Source organism: Pundamilia nyererei, unplaced genomic scaffold (genome assembly GCF_000239375.1).
Source record: "Pundamilia nyererei isolate P.nyererei 1_Seehausen unplaced genomic scaffold, PunNye1.0 scaffold00006, whole genome shotgun sequence".
NCBI classification, from domain to species: domain Eukaryota; kingdom Metazoa; phylum Chordata; class Actinopteri; order Cichliformes; family Cichlidae; genus Pundamilia; species Pundamilia nyererei.
The window spans coordinates 6,837,269-6,852,665 of record NW_005187407.1 but is presented as its reverse complement, the minus strand read 5'-3'; the positions used below and the strand labels follow the sequence as shown (position 1 = coordinate 6,852,665).

At 43.2% G+C, this 15,397-nt stretch overlaps 1 protein-coding gene across 12 annotated transcripts in view; it reads left to right on the top strand.

Moving 5' to 3' along the window:
• The window catches only part of mef2cb (myocyte enhancer factor 2cb), a 69,111-nt gene that overhangs the window by 22,287 nt on the left and 31,427 nt on the right, over positions 1 to 15,397 (top strand). For all 12 annotated transcript variants that reach the window (XM_013914443.1, XM_013914463.1, XM_013914458.1 and 9 more), the window contains one exon: positions 8,914 to 9,155. In XM_013914443.1, coding sequence (XP_013769897.1) covers positions 9,102 to 9,155 — 54 coding nt within the window. In that variant the 5' untranslated portion in view covers positions 8,914 to 9,101. The remainder of the gene's footprint in view (positions 1 to 8,913; positions 9,156 to 15,397) is intronic.

The window sequence follows — 15,397 nt, the reverse complement described above, 5'->3', positions numbered from 1 at the left end:
ATATATATATATATATATGTACACACAAACAAACTGGGTGACAGTATGAAGTTGGTGAACAAAACTGCACTTGGCCCCTTGCAGTTGCGTGAGGGTTAGCCATGTTAGCATTAGCCTGAAGGCCTTAATTGAGGCCAGGAGGGAGCATTTAATAATTGCTGTCACAAGATCAAATTTAATTCTCCTCTCTTCACAGCCACCACTGCTGTAGGGTAGAGTGAAACAAATTGTCATCAGAGATTTCTAAATGAACAAAGCTTTTAATTAGGGTGATTAGAATACTGTGGCATAGAGGAAGACTAAAGGGTGGGGGGTGTGATGAAATCATCAGTGGATTGTCTTCACCGTGATGTGTGGCTTTGATACAGTGCGGGGTGAAGAGTTGGGGCACGCGACTGCTATGGGAAGTTGTCTGTATCTTATAAGTCAGCAACTCGTGTCGCCCTAGAAATTATATCCTATTGGAGCAAAATCTTTTACCGCTTTCAGTGTGGAGCGAATTAAATCTAGCTGTTCAAGAACTGTATTTTTTTATGAGTGCTGCAAGAGCTCCTAACCGGCGCTGACATTTTTTCTGTTCAACCAGATCGATACGTTTTGCTAGTATCTAAAAATACACATAAAAAATTATTAATGTAATATTTCCTCAATTAAAAGAGGATGCTCTATTTAAAGCCGTGCCTCTGTGTCTGCTGAGCGGGCACCGCCGCAGACAGGAACAAAGGCCGAACCCAGAATGTTGGCCGGCCGTCTCTCACGTTTATCTTGTTGCATGTTCACAATAAAAGCCTCAGTTAAACAAAGTAAATAAATAATAGGTTGTTTCTATTAAAAGAACTTTTAATTTGAAATGGCTGCATGATGTGTTTAAAATTAAGCTGGCTGCTCTGTGTCATATACAGTTCAGCTACAGCTGTTGTGTGAGTGTTTTAGGTCCCTTGGTTGATGACCGTCTCTGTGTTGGTAGAGATAAGCGAGTGCCAAGTACTCAACTGTTTTTCTGAGTTTTATCCAGAATGAGTCACTGTCCTCTAACAGACTGGTGAAGTAACTTTAACGTAGTCAAGGGAAACGAAGGTTTGTCTCATTAACAAGCCTGCTTCAGACAAAGACCTGTTACATTCTGCGGCTGAGATAAATAAAGGAACCGGGTTAACTTTCAAATCTTTACTGACATGTCCAGCCAAACAGACACTATTTCTTTCTTATGATTGGGGCTAAATTTTCTTCAAAATGTATTCACTATTAGAAATTACTTGTATATATAAACCTCAATCCTAGGAGACAGGGTTGGAGTAAGCATAGCCCCTACAGTAATGAGGCCTTAGCTTCAGTTTGAAACCTCTTGACTCAAAACACACATACACACAGTTTCTGCCCTTCTCCCCTCCCCTCCGACTGGAGAACATTGCTAACATCCCGAGACATTGTCATACTCGGCAGAGTACATAATTGGGTGAATATGTCAGTGCTTTGTGTTCTTAGTGACATGACTCCCGGCTGTTCCTGTGGGGGGCTGGGTGTGCTCACTAAAGGGTTTCTACTGCAATTTTGTTACATTTGGCTTATTGTTCATCATGGTTTTGCTTGTATTCTTCTAAATCCAGATAAGCATGTAACTCCTTATCCGTGCACGCAGACCTTGTCCTGTGACAGTGTGGTCATTTAAGCACGTGTGTGCATTAATTTTCTGTTCCTGTACCTTTGGTGTCAGCAGTTGGTCGCACCTGGGTCCTTCGGTAAACGTGGAAACATGCGAGTTGAGACAGTGGTTAATGCTGACTGAAGGGCGAGAGAGGGGGAGAGAGAGATGAAGAAGAAGTGAAAGAAACTGTGGTGGTGATGATAAAGTGAAACCTAGTGAAGTTATTTGTGTTTAAACATCAGATGTGTGTATCGCCACAATCAGCACCACTTCCATATTCAAAACCATTTTGATACCTCTAATTTCAGCCTCTCACACTGTACACTGATCTGTCGGGTACTTTGTCACCTCTTTTAAGCTAATCTTTCTTTTTTTTAAATATATAACTTCTATCTATGCATTATGCTTTAATTCAGCCATTGTCACTTCTTATGCTCGAGCCACGGAAAGACTGAATGTACGAAATGGTGATTCACTCCAGTCTTTCCGGGGCCTCTCCAAAATGTGGCTTGCCTATGCTTCTGCTTTTTCTTCTCTTCTCCTTTTTTCACTGATACCATTTTTTCCAGCTTGGTTCAAGAGTATGTTTGTGGCGAGCCGCGGTCCTCAAAATGTATTTATATATCTCTGATGTTCGTAAGTCACAGTCACAAAAAACAAAAAGCTGCTGAGAATTGAGCCACAACAGCCAGTCCATCTCCCTGTTGTTGTCGAGCTAGCTTTACCTAGCTTTAGTGTGGGCCTGTTTGTTCATCTACCTTTGGCCTAGCAGCTGCTGCTTACAGCCCTTGGCCTCCTTTCAAACAGAGGGGTTGACGCATCGTGTCAAATCATTTTGTCCTTGGGGCAGGCAGCATTAGGTTATGGAAAGATGGCTCTCACCTGTCTCCGTACTGGCTCTGACGGATGGCTACCTATCTGCGTTGCAGCTCTGATGGCCCAAGGCCTGCATTTCCTGGTGCTGAGTGAGACGTACAGCTGCCCAAACGAAGGGCAGACCTCTGTACACTGTCGCCTCCATTTCTATTCACTCATCATATCAATGTGATACTTTAAAATTTTAGAAAAATGCAAAAGTGATTATATAGACACATTACTTGTGGGAGCGTCCGTAAACGCTTTCACAATTAAACATGTCTGTAAGCTTTCTTGTAGTTTACACGAAAAACAGACACATCATCATTTATGCATTAGTCCTCCAATTTACATTCACTCTCTAAATTATTTTATAATCCTAATGCCTTAATTTAATTTGAAAATGTTTGGCAAAGTTTGCTGCTGTGATGAAAGCCACAGCAAAGTAAACAGAGAATGAATAAAGAAGAAGAATGACGTTCACCGCATCAAGGTACTTTTCTTCATGGGGATATTTTGACACTCCCCTCACAGGTATGCATTTATCACAAAAGATGCTCAGATGTGTTCAAAAGTAAAAAATAAAAAAAAAGTTTAGGGGGGTGTGCAACCAAGAACAACTAAAAATGCACTCATAACAAACCTGACAAATTCTTTTGTTCAAAAATGTTGAAACCAGTGAGTGTTTTCGTCTGGTGCGTCACAGAAAGGTTATGATTTCAACATTTATTTTTTTGCCTTTTGCTTTGATTCATGAGTTCCTGCATAACCCCTCACCCTACCCCGCCCCCACACTCCTTCAAAATATGTCATAGCCTTACAAAACCAAGAGACACGTTTTGAGGAACTAGAAGTAACTGAGGCCTGAAGTATTTCGTATTGAGAAAAACATGGTTTCTGTTCATTTGTCCTCATTGTCGACCTCTGGAAATGAGAGGGGAGCGTAGCAGTTGAGTTTTGAACCCTAATTCTTACCCTGCGATTTGGGGAAGGAAAGACCTTCAGCACCTTTGATTGTCTATGTCTGCTGATGTCACATCCTTCCCCCTCCCCGCGTATCTGTGTTTACTTCCCGTCTTTCCGTCGTTCGAGACCAGGCAGTGCTGCTGTTGTAAAAATCAGTTTGAAGTTTGAAATTCAGGTATTAGGTTTTAAGTTAAAGTGGGGTTGGTAAGGAATTGAGACGTCACCTTGAGGACTTATTAAAATATATTTATAAATATTTATTTACTTTGTTCTATAATGTCTCTCACACTATAAGTTGCTGGGAGAGTGTCTAAAACTTGTGCCAATCAGAGACTAGTGGCTCACTTTGCTCCTCATCAATAGACGGGTGTCTCAGTTCTAAGGCACCTAGAGATTGAAAATAGAATACATGAGAAAGCGTCCCTGTCTCGGTAATGATACAACTAAACCATGATCTAATAGAGAGAGACAGGTGAAGACATATCCTCCAACACACATATACGTGCACACTTACACAGCAGCCTCTCAGATTCAAGTTTAGCTCGAATGCTCACTGGGAAAAAAAAAAGAAGAAGAAAAAAAGGAATGAACACATTATAAGATGATCCACCGCTATCACTCTAATCCCCAGATGTACATGTTGCTAATCTCTTTAGCTGCTAACATGTTAAATTAGCCCTAATATCTGCTGAGATTCAAAACCATAGAGGCCCACCTACGTGTGGGCTACCGCCCAGGTTTAGGTCACTCGCCTCCCCCTTCACTCAAAAAAAGATACAGACTCTGGAGGGAGGGAGGGGGGGTGGCAGTGATAGCCATTCGTCACCCTGCCTATCTTGCTCTGACAGATGGGGAGTGTGGCGTGCCACATAGAGGAGTCACTGCCTGTAATGACATTAGAGGCACAATGAGACCTGATACACATTTTTTTTCCATCCTGCCTAGCCATCAACTTGCTCCTTTGCTTGATTCTTCCCCGCCTCTCATTTCTGCTGCTGTTATGCCTTCTTCTCGCCTTACAGAAGATAAAGTGTTGTCTGCTGCTATTTCCAAATCAAAAGTACAAATGCACAAAGTGCACATTTAACATGCAAACATGCACATAGCTGCAGCAAAAACACAAGAAAGAAACCTCCGAAAAATCTACACTGAAAAAATGAAAACAGTTTCTGAGCCAAAAAAAAGAGTTTCCTACATAACAGAAAAACTCGCGTACAAATCGAGCACCGCGAGTGTGTACTGACGTTGAGATTGTTTTGTGTAAAATGGTATTAAAACATTTTTTTTTCTATCCTCGTCTTCCAGGAAATGGGAGTTTATTTAAAAACGAGAGCGTTTATTTAAATGTACCATACACCTCCTAAAAGGTTTACTTACTGCAGTGTAAGATGTTATTTCAAATTCTCACAACCACATTTCCCATGAGGGACGGAGGACACTGGCATTGCACTTGTGCACACAGTTCATTTACAGTTGCCCCAGTTTTGTTTTTACGTTTCCCACAGAAATTCTCTGAATGCAGAAATAATCTCAACAGATGGTTGTGCACAACTTTAGTTCTTGGAAGTGGATCGTGTGTTCATTTCTCCTTATTTATTGCCACGTCCATCCACCTCATTCACAGAAAAAGGGGGAAAAAAAACACAAACTGAAACTGTCTTTCAAAATGATGAATTAGCCCTGAGCATGAGTTAAAGTAAAGTTCCTGTTTTTTGTTGCCCCCTGATTCAAAGAAGTCATCTTCAGTGTATGTCCTCAATAACAAAGCCACATTAACAAGCACCCTACAGACGTCTATTAGAATGTGAAAAAGTGCCATGTGCTGTATATTAGTTTTTAGTGACTAAACACTTGGGAGAGGCGACCTAGAATCAAGCCTTGTGGTGCACTGAGTGTATATGTTCTCATTGTCCTCTCAGCTACACTTCTGAGACACAGAGAGAAAATGCTCATTAGATCTATGTGCTGAATTGCTCCTCTCTCTCCATCTCTCCCATCCTCCCCCAACCTTCATATCTCCCTCTCTGGCTCTCTCCCTCTCTCTCTCTCTCTCCATCCGTCTGCTTAACAGATGGGAGGGTCGTGGGCACAGCTCTTCCCCTCCCCCTGGAGAGGCCTGGTGCCTGTTCAAAAGATCCCTCTTTATGCTTCTCTCCATTTCTCTGTTTTTCTCCCAGCGCTCTTCTTCTCTTTTTATTGTCACCTTTAAAGCTCGAAGATACGATAAAACCGGCAGAGGCATAACCGTCGTCCTTCAGCACGCTCGGTGCCGGCGTGCCCTCTGACCTTAGCATTTGCCCACCCCGGCCTCCTTCCAGTTACCACACATTAGTGTGAATACAGGCATACCGCTAGTCAACAAGTCTACAGAGTATAACGGAGCTCTTTTGTTTATTCTTCATCTCCCACAGATTCATTCCCTATTTGCCTGCTTCGGGATTAGTAAATTGGCTTAATGTGCAAGTTTGCTAGGTTGGTTTTTTTTTTCTGCTGTCTTGCACCATGTGTCTTCATTTTTTTGTTTTGTTTCTTTCTCATCCTCTTTGCCCTGTCAAGGTCAGATGTCAGTGTCGCTGCCTTGCAAGACATTCCTGCCAAGGACAACTGTGCTGTGCCACTTGACCACGTTCACTAAGCAGTGCTTATTTCCTGCTTTCCCCTCCACTTCACTGTCTTGGCGTCACGAGGCTAAATTGGATTTAGTGATTCACTGCTAATCTGTTAAGTTAACCGATGATCTCTCCAGCGCTGGGGAAGGGAACGCAATGGGGAAGTGGGCACTTGTTCTTTTTTTTGTTTTGTTTTTTGTTTTTTTTACCCAGGAGCTGCCTGGCACCCATAAGGGACGGGGGTGGGTGTGAGGAAAAGTGAGGGGTGGTGGCAGGAGTGGGGAGGGGAAGTGGGGGGGGCAACTTGAGTTGTTGTTGTTGTTGTGTAGGAGGAGGTAAAGGAAGCAGGAAAAAGATGGGATGGGGAAGGAGGCTGGGTGAAGTTAAGAGGCACCAACATGGGGGTAAGCAGCAGCAGAGCTTCACCTCAGGGAGCGTTGGCTGGTGCTCAGAGCCAAAAGCGGGGATTAAATGTTCAGGACACGAGCTTAATCTTAGTGGTAATGTTACGTAAGGCCTAAGGTGTTGCCCCAGCGGGTGTTGACATTGAGAGGTTCAACTCTGCTCAGCGTGCTGTGGGAGGAACACGGAGGAGGTGCAGGCCAGGAGGCAGGGATCATGAAGGTAACGCCTCCTTGTTTGGAGCGATGCCCGGACTGGGTAGTGTTGAGTACAAAGACTGGGAGGGGATGATGCTGTCAGCCTGTGATTGAGGTACGCTGGCTTGATTGATATCCTTGTCTGGCTGTCTTGTGCCAAGCGCCTTAGTGTTGGCTTGTAATCCTAGTTTGTCTGACAACATCCTTTTTTGTTTTCTTCCACAGGGCAGCTCTTTGTGTGTCTGTCTACGGATGGGTGTGTTTGCACAGAGCAATGCTAAAATGTTTTGGATAGCCTCTTCAGAGCTGCCACAGAGTTATTTTAGATCTTGTTATTATTATGATGGTGCAGTCCGGCTGTTGTCCTAACTGCCAAATGACGCATTTATGTTCGTATCTCAGTTCTTCCATGAGTGGGTGTATTCCAAACCATCATCTCAGGAAGTTTTTTGTCATGCATTTCATTATTGTTGAGACTGTATTGTCTCACTTTTTTCAGTTTTTGTGTGATGGACATTTTTGGCAGGCAATCTTATAAAATCCATAAAAATCAATGCAATGCTGTTTCTTTAATACAATGTAATATACTTACTAAATTTCGCATACATACACTGAGAAGGCCTCAATTATAATGCAGGATTCTAAATTTTGAGTCGTGAATAAAGCACAGAGCCTGCATTTCATGCTGCAAATGGAAAAGATAGCTACAGCCTTGCTTGCGCTACAGGCCTTGGTCTGTCATTAAGAGCCACTGCATCCCTGGATGTCTCTATTATGAGTTTTCATTATCAATGTCCTACTCTCTAGCACAAAAAGGTCAAGTGCATAGCAATGTGCTGCATTCACCTGAGGGGTTCAGATCTTTCTTGTGCATGTTACTCAATAAATACATGGATTCAGGTTAGCAGGAGGGAAAAAAAAAAAAAAGGAAAGGAAGTGCATTACAATGTGCAGGTATGTGTGCAGGAGTGCGCAAAGGAGAGAATATGAGAGAGTGAGGAAAAGAGCAAGGGTGTTTGAGAAAAAGGAGAGAGAGAGAGAATGATAGAGAGAGAGACTGAGACTGACATGTCTTTTGGTGAAGCGGTGTCGTCTTCCACATCAATGTCTGATGCTTGTGCTGCCAGGTGCCGGAAATCTGGTTCAGAAAGGAGAGAAGAGAGAAGAAGGGGAAAGTAGAGAAAAAAAGGCAGGGTAGATGGAGGATTTTTTTTTTTTTTTCATGTGACGGCGTTGACAGCTCCCCTGCATTGCACTGAGCTTAAATAATGGGATGCTCATTTGCATAACGAGGGACGTTATCACCTCTACTGTCAAAAGAAAACACAACAACAGTTCTTCTGCTCCTCCCTGAGATAGATTGGGTTGGCCTACTTTAGCACTCTGGAGAGATGCACTGGAGCTCTGGCTTAGCCAAGCTCACACAAGAGCACACAGTTATGCGCACGCACACACACAGATGTACATGCACACGTGTACACACACACACAGTCGCTCAGTCATGCAAACTTTTCGGAGCGCAACTCTGCTCTTCCGCCCATTCAGTCCGGCGCTTCAGCTGCTGGCCTGCACCTCTGGAACACACATTAAACTGTGCACGCGTTTATTGGCTACTCCGATATCTTCCGGACATGCAAGGTTTTTTTTCTCTCCAAGAAACCATTGTGTATCAAACTGTTATGTTGCCACATTTTACTTATTTTTACAAAGGCTTTGTTTTACCAGAACATGGCAACACTCTTCGGTCCTCGTTTTTTACATCTGTATACTATCCTAGCATATCGCATCTGCCATTTTGGAGATGAGCTGCAGATAGAGTAGAAAAAAGTCGCGGCTGGCAGCTCCACTGTCAATACAGTGCAGTTTCATGGGAAGAAACAAAATGTATTTCTCAGTGTGGAGGTAATGTTACAGTGTTGGTGATTAGAGCGTTTAAGTTAGCGGCACTTCCAAAACACTGTCAAACTCTCTGTGAACGAGGCGAGATCCTGACAGTGCTGTCTCCTCTCATAGTCGGTGCCTAGGAAGAAAAAAAAATGCAAAAACTGATTTGCATGATATCGACAGTGAAAAACACAGCGGTTCTCACAACATTGTTGACAGATTCTTTGTCTTTCTTCACCCTCCCTTGTGGCTGCCACGATGCCACTTTTATTATTTTTTTTTCCCTCTCAGTATTTTGCCATATTTCATTTCATTTAATGCTTATTCTCCCCGACCCCTCCCTTCTGTCTTGCAGGTACAGATGCTGGAATCTTTGAGTTGATTGAAACAAATAGAAAGCAGGAAAAAAAAGAAGAAAAGACAAAGCAAAGGAAGAGCGGAAACGTGAAGAGAAACGGGAGAGAGAGAAGAGAAGAAGAAAGAGAAGAGAGAAGAAAGCTTGAAGTTCTTTAGAAAGAGGAGAGAAAGAAAGAGACGGGGACGATGGGGAGGAAAAAGATTCAGATCACGCGGATTATGGATGAACGCAACAGACAGGTAAGTCCCGGGGGGATGGGAGGATGGATGAGTATGAGGATGGGGGAGAAAAGGGTGGAGGAGGGAGGAAGGAGAAACACCCTACACCCCATATAGCTCTTAACAATGAAGGTTTCTGGGAGTCTGGGCAATATGCGAGCTGGGAGACAGAGCAGTCCTTGCAGGGAAAGTACAGATATTGCTTTTGGTGGAGGAGTTCCATCGGCTTAGAATAGCAATGTTTGTTTCCCTTCAATCTAACAATCCAGTGTGAGGACACGAGGAGTGTACAGTGTTTCCTAAAATGGATTTTGCTTTAAAACTGTTGGGATTTTTAAAGCACATTCTGCATATCGCAGAGAAGTCTGAGGGGTGCAGCCTACGCTCAACTGAAGCACCCTTCACACACCCAAGCCCTCACACCATGCCACCCTGTTTAGCTCCCTGCCAGTGGAATATTACCGGGCAGAGGGTGGTACCACCAGTGAGGCAGGGTGGAGGAAAATATAAACAAACAACCAAACAGAGGGTTCGGGATGGTCTGAAATGACACACTGGGACGCAAACACTGAAATGCTATTTTTCTCGAGCTAAATCAGTAACAGTCGAAGTGCTGTAGCTTTCCTCTGCCTAGAATAATACACATTAATTTAAAACAAAATGTCAACAACCAATGTTAAGAGTCAAAGAATCCTCCTAACGACAGCTGGCATCACTTGAGACTTGGGATAATAAATTGTGGACACTACTGTCTCAGGCAGGAGACAGAGCTCTCTCACTGCCCTTGAGGCCCACAATCGATCACTTCCTGTGGCATAGCTGACCACTGACACTTTGTCAGCTTCCTGGCAGCCCAATTGGATCCATACGTTGCTAATGTGGCCCCCGGATCACAGGTCAAACACACACACACCAGCACACACATAGTTCTGAACACAATCCGTTTCAATGCTGCTTGAGACTTCTACACCGCGTGACATTCTCAATAGTATTTCTGAGCCATTTCACAATGTGCTTTTTTCGAACAGTCATATGTGGCTCGGTGAATTGATTGGAGTGTGCCGGGGGAGTAATTGAAGTAGATGTTGGCCCTTGTCGTGACTAAGCTCAAGTGTGTTTGCAAGAAACAAGAAGATAATAGGAAGTGTGTAAGAAAGTTTGCGTGCTGGACTCGAAGAAGGTCACATCAGAAATGTTGTTTCTCAGAATCACAGATGCAGCATAAAAAGAAAGAGTGTAACCAAGAGTCATGTATAGAGACAGTTTTTGAAAAGTATGGAGGATGTGAGATGGTATATCTTTGTTTGTTATTGAGAGAGCCAGACGGACAGACAGGCAGAGAAACAAAGAAAGAGCAAGGAAGAGGTCACCGAGTTTTAGATGAGGACTAAAACTATCGTGTTTCAGCAGCACCCACACTTCCTCCTTGCTGTTATCTCAGCCCTCCTCTCTTATCCCACCTAAGAATGGGCCCGGGCTCTTCGACTCCTGAGGAAAAGGAGAGAAAGAGGGAGACAGGAAGGACACCTGAGGGAAATCGATGCCTGAGATATCCGGGCTTCACTTACAGGGAGAGGAGAAGGAGGCAGGAGAAGAGACTGAGGAGAGAGAAAGGGTTCATTGGGAAAAGAAAATCAATATATCGCAGGATTTTGTTGTTTTGATCCTTAAAACCATAGAGTGCTCGTTGATATTATGTACTCATTGTTGCTTTTAAGCGATTTCGATTCCTCCTGATATTATATCATCGAGTCATGTGGAAAGCACCACATGTTCTGTGGAGCATAATGTCATAAAACCTACAGCCTAAAATAAAAATGACATCACCGTGTTTTGAAGAGGCGGATATCACAAGACAGGGACGGAGACAGACACAGAAACTTAAATTTTCTTTTTTAAAGAAAAAAAACCAGAAGCTCAAGCTTTACATATTTTCACTTCCTTTTTGAGGAAATGTCCCAGAGCCTGAGCCAAATAAACACCAGAGGACTTTTTGCAGTGTTGCTTTTGACCTCACATTCTTCACATACTTTCAGTGTTTTACGTGTTTCTGAAAGCCCTTCTACAGCCTTAGCAGGTTACGATCTTGTTTGAATATTGTTATAAAATAAAATATATTGTTATTTTCCATAATATTCATTTCCAAAAGTTTTGGGAGTTGCATAAAAAACAAAACAGGATATGGTGCAATTCCTGCATTGTCCTTCAATACAATATATAGAGCGACTGTAACATTTCCTTGGTTATGACACTCTTTCTAACGCAGCCCTCTTTGGAGTGGCACCACTCTGTGTAGCTGTCAACGCTACCTTTCCACCTACAGGGCTTTAGTGCCTCCTCACCCCTGCCCTCCATGCAGCTGCACCATCATATTGGGCACAGGGCCTGGCTCTCTCTGGGCGGCCACTTTGGGCTGCCACCTCCAGGCCCCGAAACACTTCCCAAGAGCAGTGGCAGAGGGGCCAGGCCTCCCTGGCGTTGACTGGCTGCCCGGAGTGCTGGACAGTGGGCAGCAGTGTGTGAGCCCTGGCTCCAAGCCGCCCGACCACTCAGACCCTCTCCTAGCCTCGGGCACATGAAAGAGCCCCCTGTGTCATAAACTCATGGGCTGTTCACAAAGAGCAGACTCTTGAGCCAGCTTGCAAACGTGCACAGATGGACAGGCGCACACAAGTTAAACGTACAGGTGTGCGCACGCGCCCGCACGCGTCGACACCATGGGCGTAGACCGATCGTAGCACACACCTTAGACGGTTCATTTGGAGCCTTTGTTAACGCAGCAGTGACAAACGCATATGTGTATGCACATGTACACATCTAAAAACACATCTATCTCTCTGGAGCCCGTGTTGTGCATCGACTAATTTGTTGCAATTGGCTCTAATTAGTGTTACCTCTCCAGCCAGTCTGCTCAGTGGGCTTAATTTAGGATGACTTGTTTGTGTGAATCATTGTGTTTGTGTGTGTGCGTCTTTGTGTCGGACATATGGGTTTCATGGGGGAAGGGACCCGAGGCCAAAGGTTAAACATGTATCAGGTCATCAGTGACAGGAAGTAAAACACGAGGATCTCCCAACTCCCCCAAACAACAGCCATACCAGCACACACTCGGCCAAAAGAAGCTTTAAAAATGCTGTGACTTTGTTTTTTGGTGTGTTTTTTTAAAAAAAAAATCTCTCTGGTGAAGAGAGCCACGTTAACTGCACCGCTGTCGCTGTAGTAAGAGGGTCTTTTTGTTTCTACGACAAAGCGTTCTTCCCTCCAATCAACAGTACCAGGGTGAGAAAATGTGCGAGTGACATTAACAGCAGGAAAATAATGAGGCCCACAGGGTAGCTCCTCACCCCTGCACCCCTCCTCTAATTCCCTGTTTCCCACCTTCTACCATCTCGTTCGTTTACCACACCGAGTGGCGCTCCTTTCTATCGTGTGTTCAGCTAACCTGTGGGCTCGCTAAGCTCTCACCTTCACTTTGTTTCCCCCATTTTTTCCGCTCATTTTTTTTTTTGTCTCATCCGCCAGTTCGTCACTTCACTCTAACCACTCTCCCCACTACAAAGCATCAATGTTATAGCTTTCGATAGTTCCTTTCCTTTGTGTGCTCTGGAATTCATCCCTTTTTGAGCTATTAAAAGAAATCTGTGTATTAATGAAAGCATATTTTGCTGGATATGTAAAAAAAATTAAAAATAGAGGGCATACCATAAAAAGTTTGTTGCTAATGACACCAGCCTTTTTATTTGGCCTTGGTTTTATTCATTTTTTTTTCATCTATAACTTTCAGATGAGCTCGTAATCTGCAGATCATTTGCACTCTCACCAAAATGTTCTCATTTATTAATAAAAATAAAAAATAAAAAATGGGGTAATGTGGTTTTCTTCCGAACTGATTACCGGAACAATCAGACACACATGTAGATAAAGTGAAATGAGTTTAAACCAATTAGTTCCCTGTTTTTACTTATTTTCCTATTGCGAAAATCTGCTAAAAGTAAAAATAGCATCCCTTGCATAAAGTATACAGCCTCGGCCTCAGTGCCACACTGACAGTTTATACCCTTTCCAATGGATGACAGCAAAGTTATTTTTGTCTTTCTGACCACTAACTTGGGCCTTGCAAATGTGACATCCCCTTTTTTTAGTCAGCGGGTATATCCTTTTCCAGTTGCGGTTTTTCAGCATAAACAAGAACATGCTGAGATGTAATTACTTGCTTGGCTAAGAAAAACAATCTAAACTGGCGTGGACTTGAAGACATCTATGGTTGTACCTGCCATTATTAAGCTATCACCATTAATTTTCACACGCAATTTTTTAACTAACGTGGGATTAAGATACAAAACGTTTGGACCACACTCTCTCCCGCTCTTCGGTGTACAGTGCACCCTGTGATAGGATGACGAGTGGGGTTTTTGAGGAGAGAGAAGAGCACGGCATATATTAGAGGTGGGACAAAGCCTCTTTTGTCGTAATGCCTGTCTTAACAGCGTCTTGGCTGTGAGGCAAAGTTCAAGCCAAGGTCTTCGGCTCCTCTTATTCCTTTTGCGTAAGTTCGTGTCTTCCTGCTCGGCCCCTGACAATGGGATAAGTGTTTGTTTCAAGTCAAATCTCGCTGCTCCATAGGTGACTGACATCTATGTGTGTGTGTGTGCATGTGTGTGTCTTCACATGGCCATGTTTGGTTTGCTAACCAGCAGTTTTTGGTGCCTGTCTCCCCACTCCTCCTCTTCCTTCGCCTCCTCCTCCCCCAGGGAAGCAGGCAGGAGGTGGGAAGCAGAAGCGAAGCCATTGTGAAGGGGAAGCCACTGGCCTCTTCCTGTTATGAGAGGAAATGCATACAAATGTGCTTCCTGTGCGTCCGCCCCCTCTTTTCTCCTCCGTCTTTCCCCTCGTCTTTCTCTCACCCATGTGGCAGAGATTCAGCCTCTCTCCCCTCCTTTCTCTGTGTCCCTCTGCTTTTCCTGGGTGTTTCTCTCCATGTGAGCCAGATCAAATGCAGCAAGTGGAGAAGAAATTATTAAATTTTCTATACATTTGTTTGAATTACTTTTTTTTTTTTGTTTCTTTTTCACCAGTCATTTTCTGGTGATAGCACACCAACTCACAAGCCGACAGAAAAAAAAAAGAAAGAAAAACAAAAACAAATTAACTCAAATTTGTTCAATAAAAATTTACAAAAGAGAGACTTTAACAGGGCAGCTAATGGTAACGCAGCTGAGTGGTTGCTGGGTTGTCTGTTTGTGTGTGTGCATTAGTCTAAAGCTCTCCTGGGATGGGTTTGTGGAGGAGGATAGGGGTGAGTGAATAAGATGTGTGTTGCAGCGAGTGTACAGTTTACGAATAGTTTAGTTCATGTAAATAAATGCCCAGAGTAGTACTTAATAATTGTTTGTAGATGCTGTGGAAGTGTGGGGATGATTTAGTGTCCTTCACAGGGTCTTTTGAAGGTAGTCGTTGCCGAGATCTCTTCTATAACTGAGTAATCTCTTAGGAGCTTAAGCTTGTTGAAGTAACATTTGGACTTTCTGATACTTGCGAGGTTCCCCTGCACATGCATTCATTCAACCTTTGCAAGGTTCAGGCCAGACTTCCTAATTCTGTCTTTTTCTTTTTTTTTTATTGAAGAATGAAAATCAGAAAGCATCACGTTGAGACATCACTGAGATTTGAGTTCTGATAAACTCGTTTTTTGCATATTTTATGGGAAGAATTTATGTGTCAGGGTTAGAATTTGAATATGGTTAGACTAGCATGCCAAGACATCTGTAAAGTAATGTGTCCCATTCCAATTGGTTTAGGTCTTTACCTTCAACGATGACCAAAAATAGTCAACGCATTTTTCCTGCGTACTTGTATGTGTGCTTTTATGTGTGTGAAGATAGGTTTCACACTCTCGTTACCAATATACTGTGAAAAGACACAGTTGGGTTCACACTCACATACTCGCACTGTTCCCTTTTACCAGCATGCACGGCACTGTAATGTCATTCTCTCTGTTATTAACATAGTGATGTGACTAACAGCACCCACTGACCAAGGAAACAAAGATTACACCCACACTGACATATGGGTGGTTTACAAAATGTTTTGTGTTTTAACAACAAAGACAGAGGACTCATTGAGTAAAAGAAATGTATCAGATTTCAGATCCATCCATTTGCATGTATAGCAAATGTAAATGTTTATGATTTTTTTTTTAAAGTGATGATTTGTTCAGTCCATACAAACTTAGAAATAGTAACACAAGGTAAGGTACATTAGTG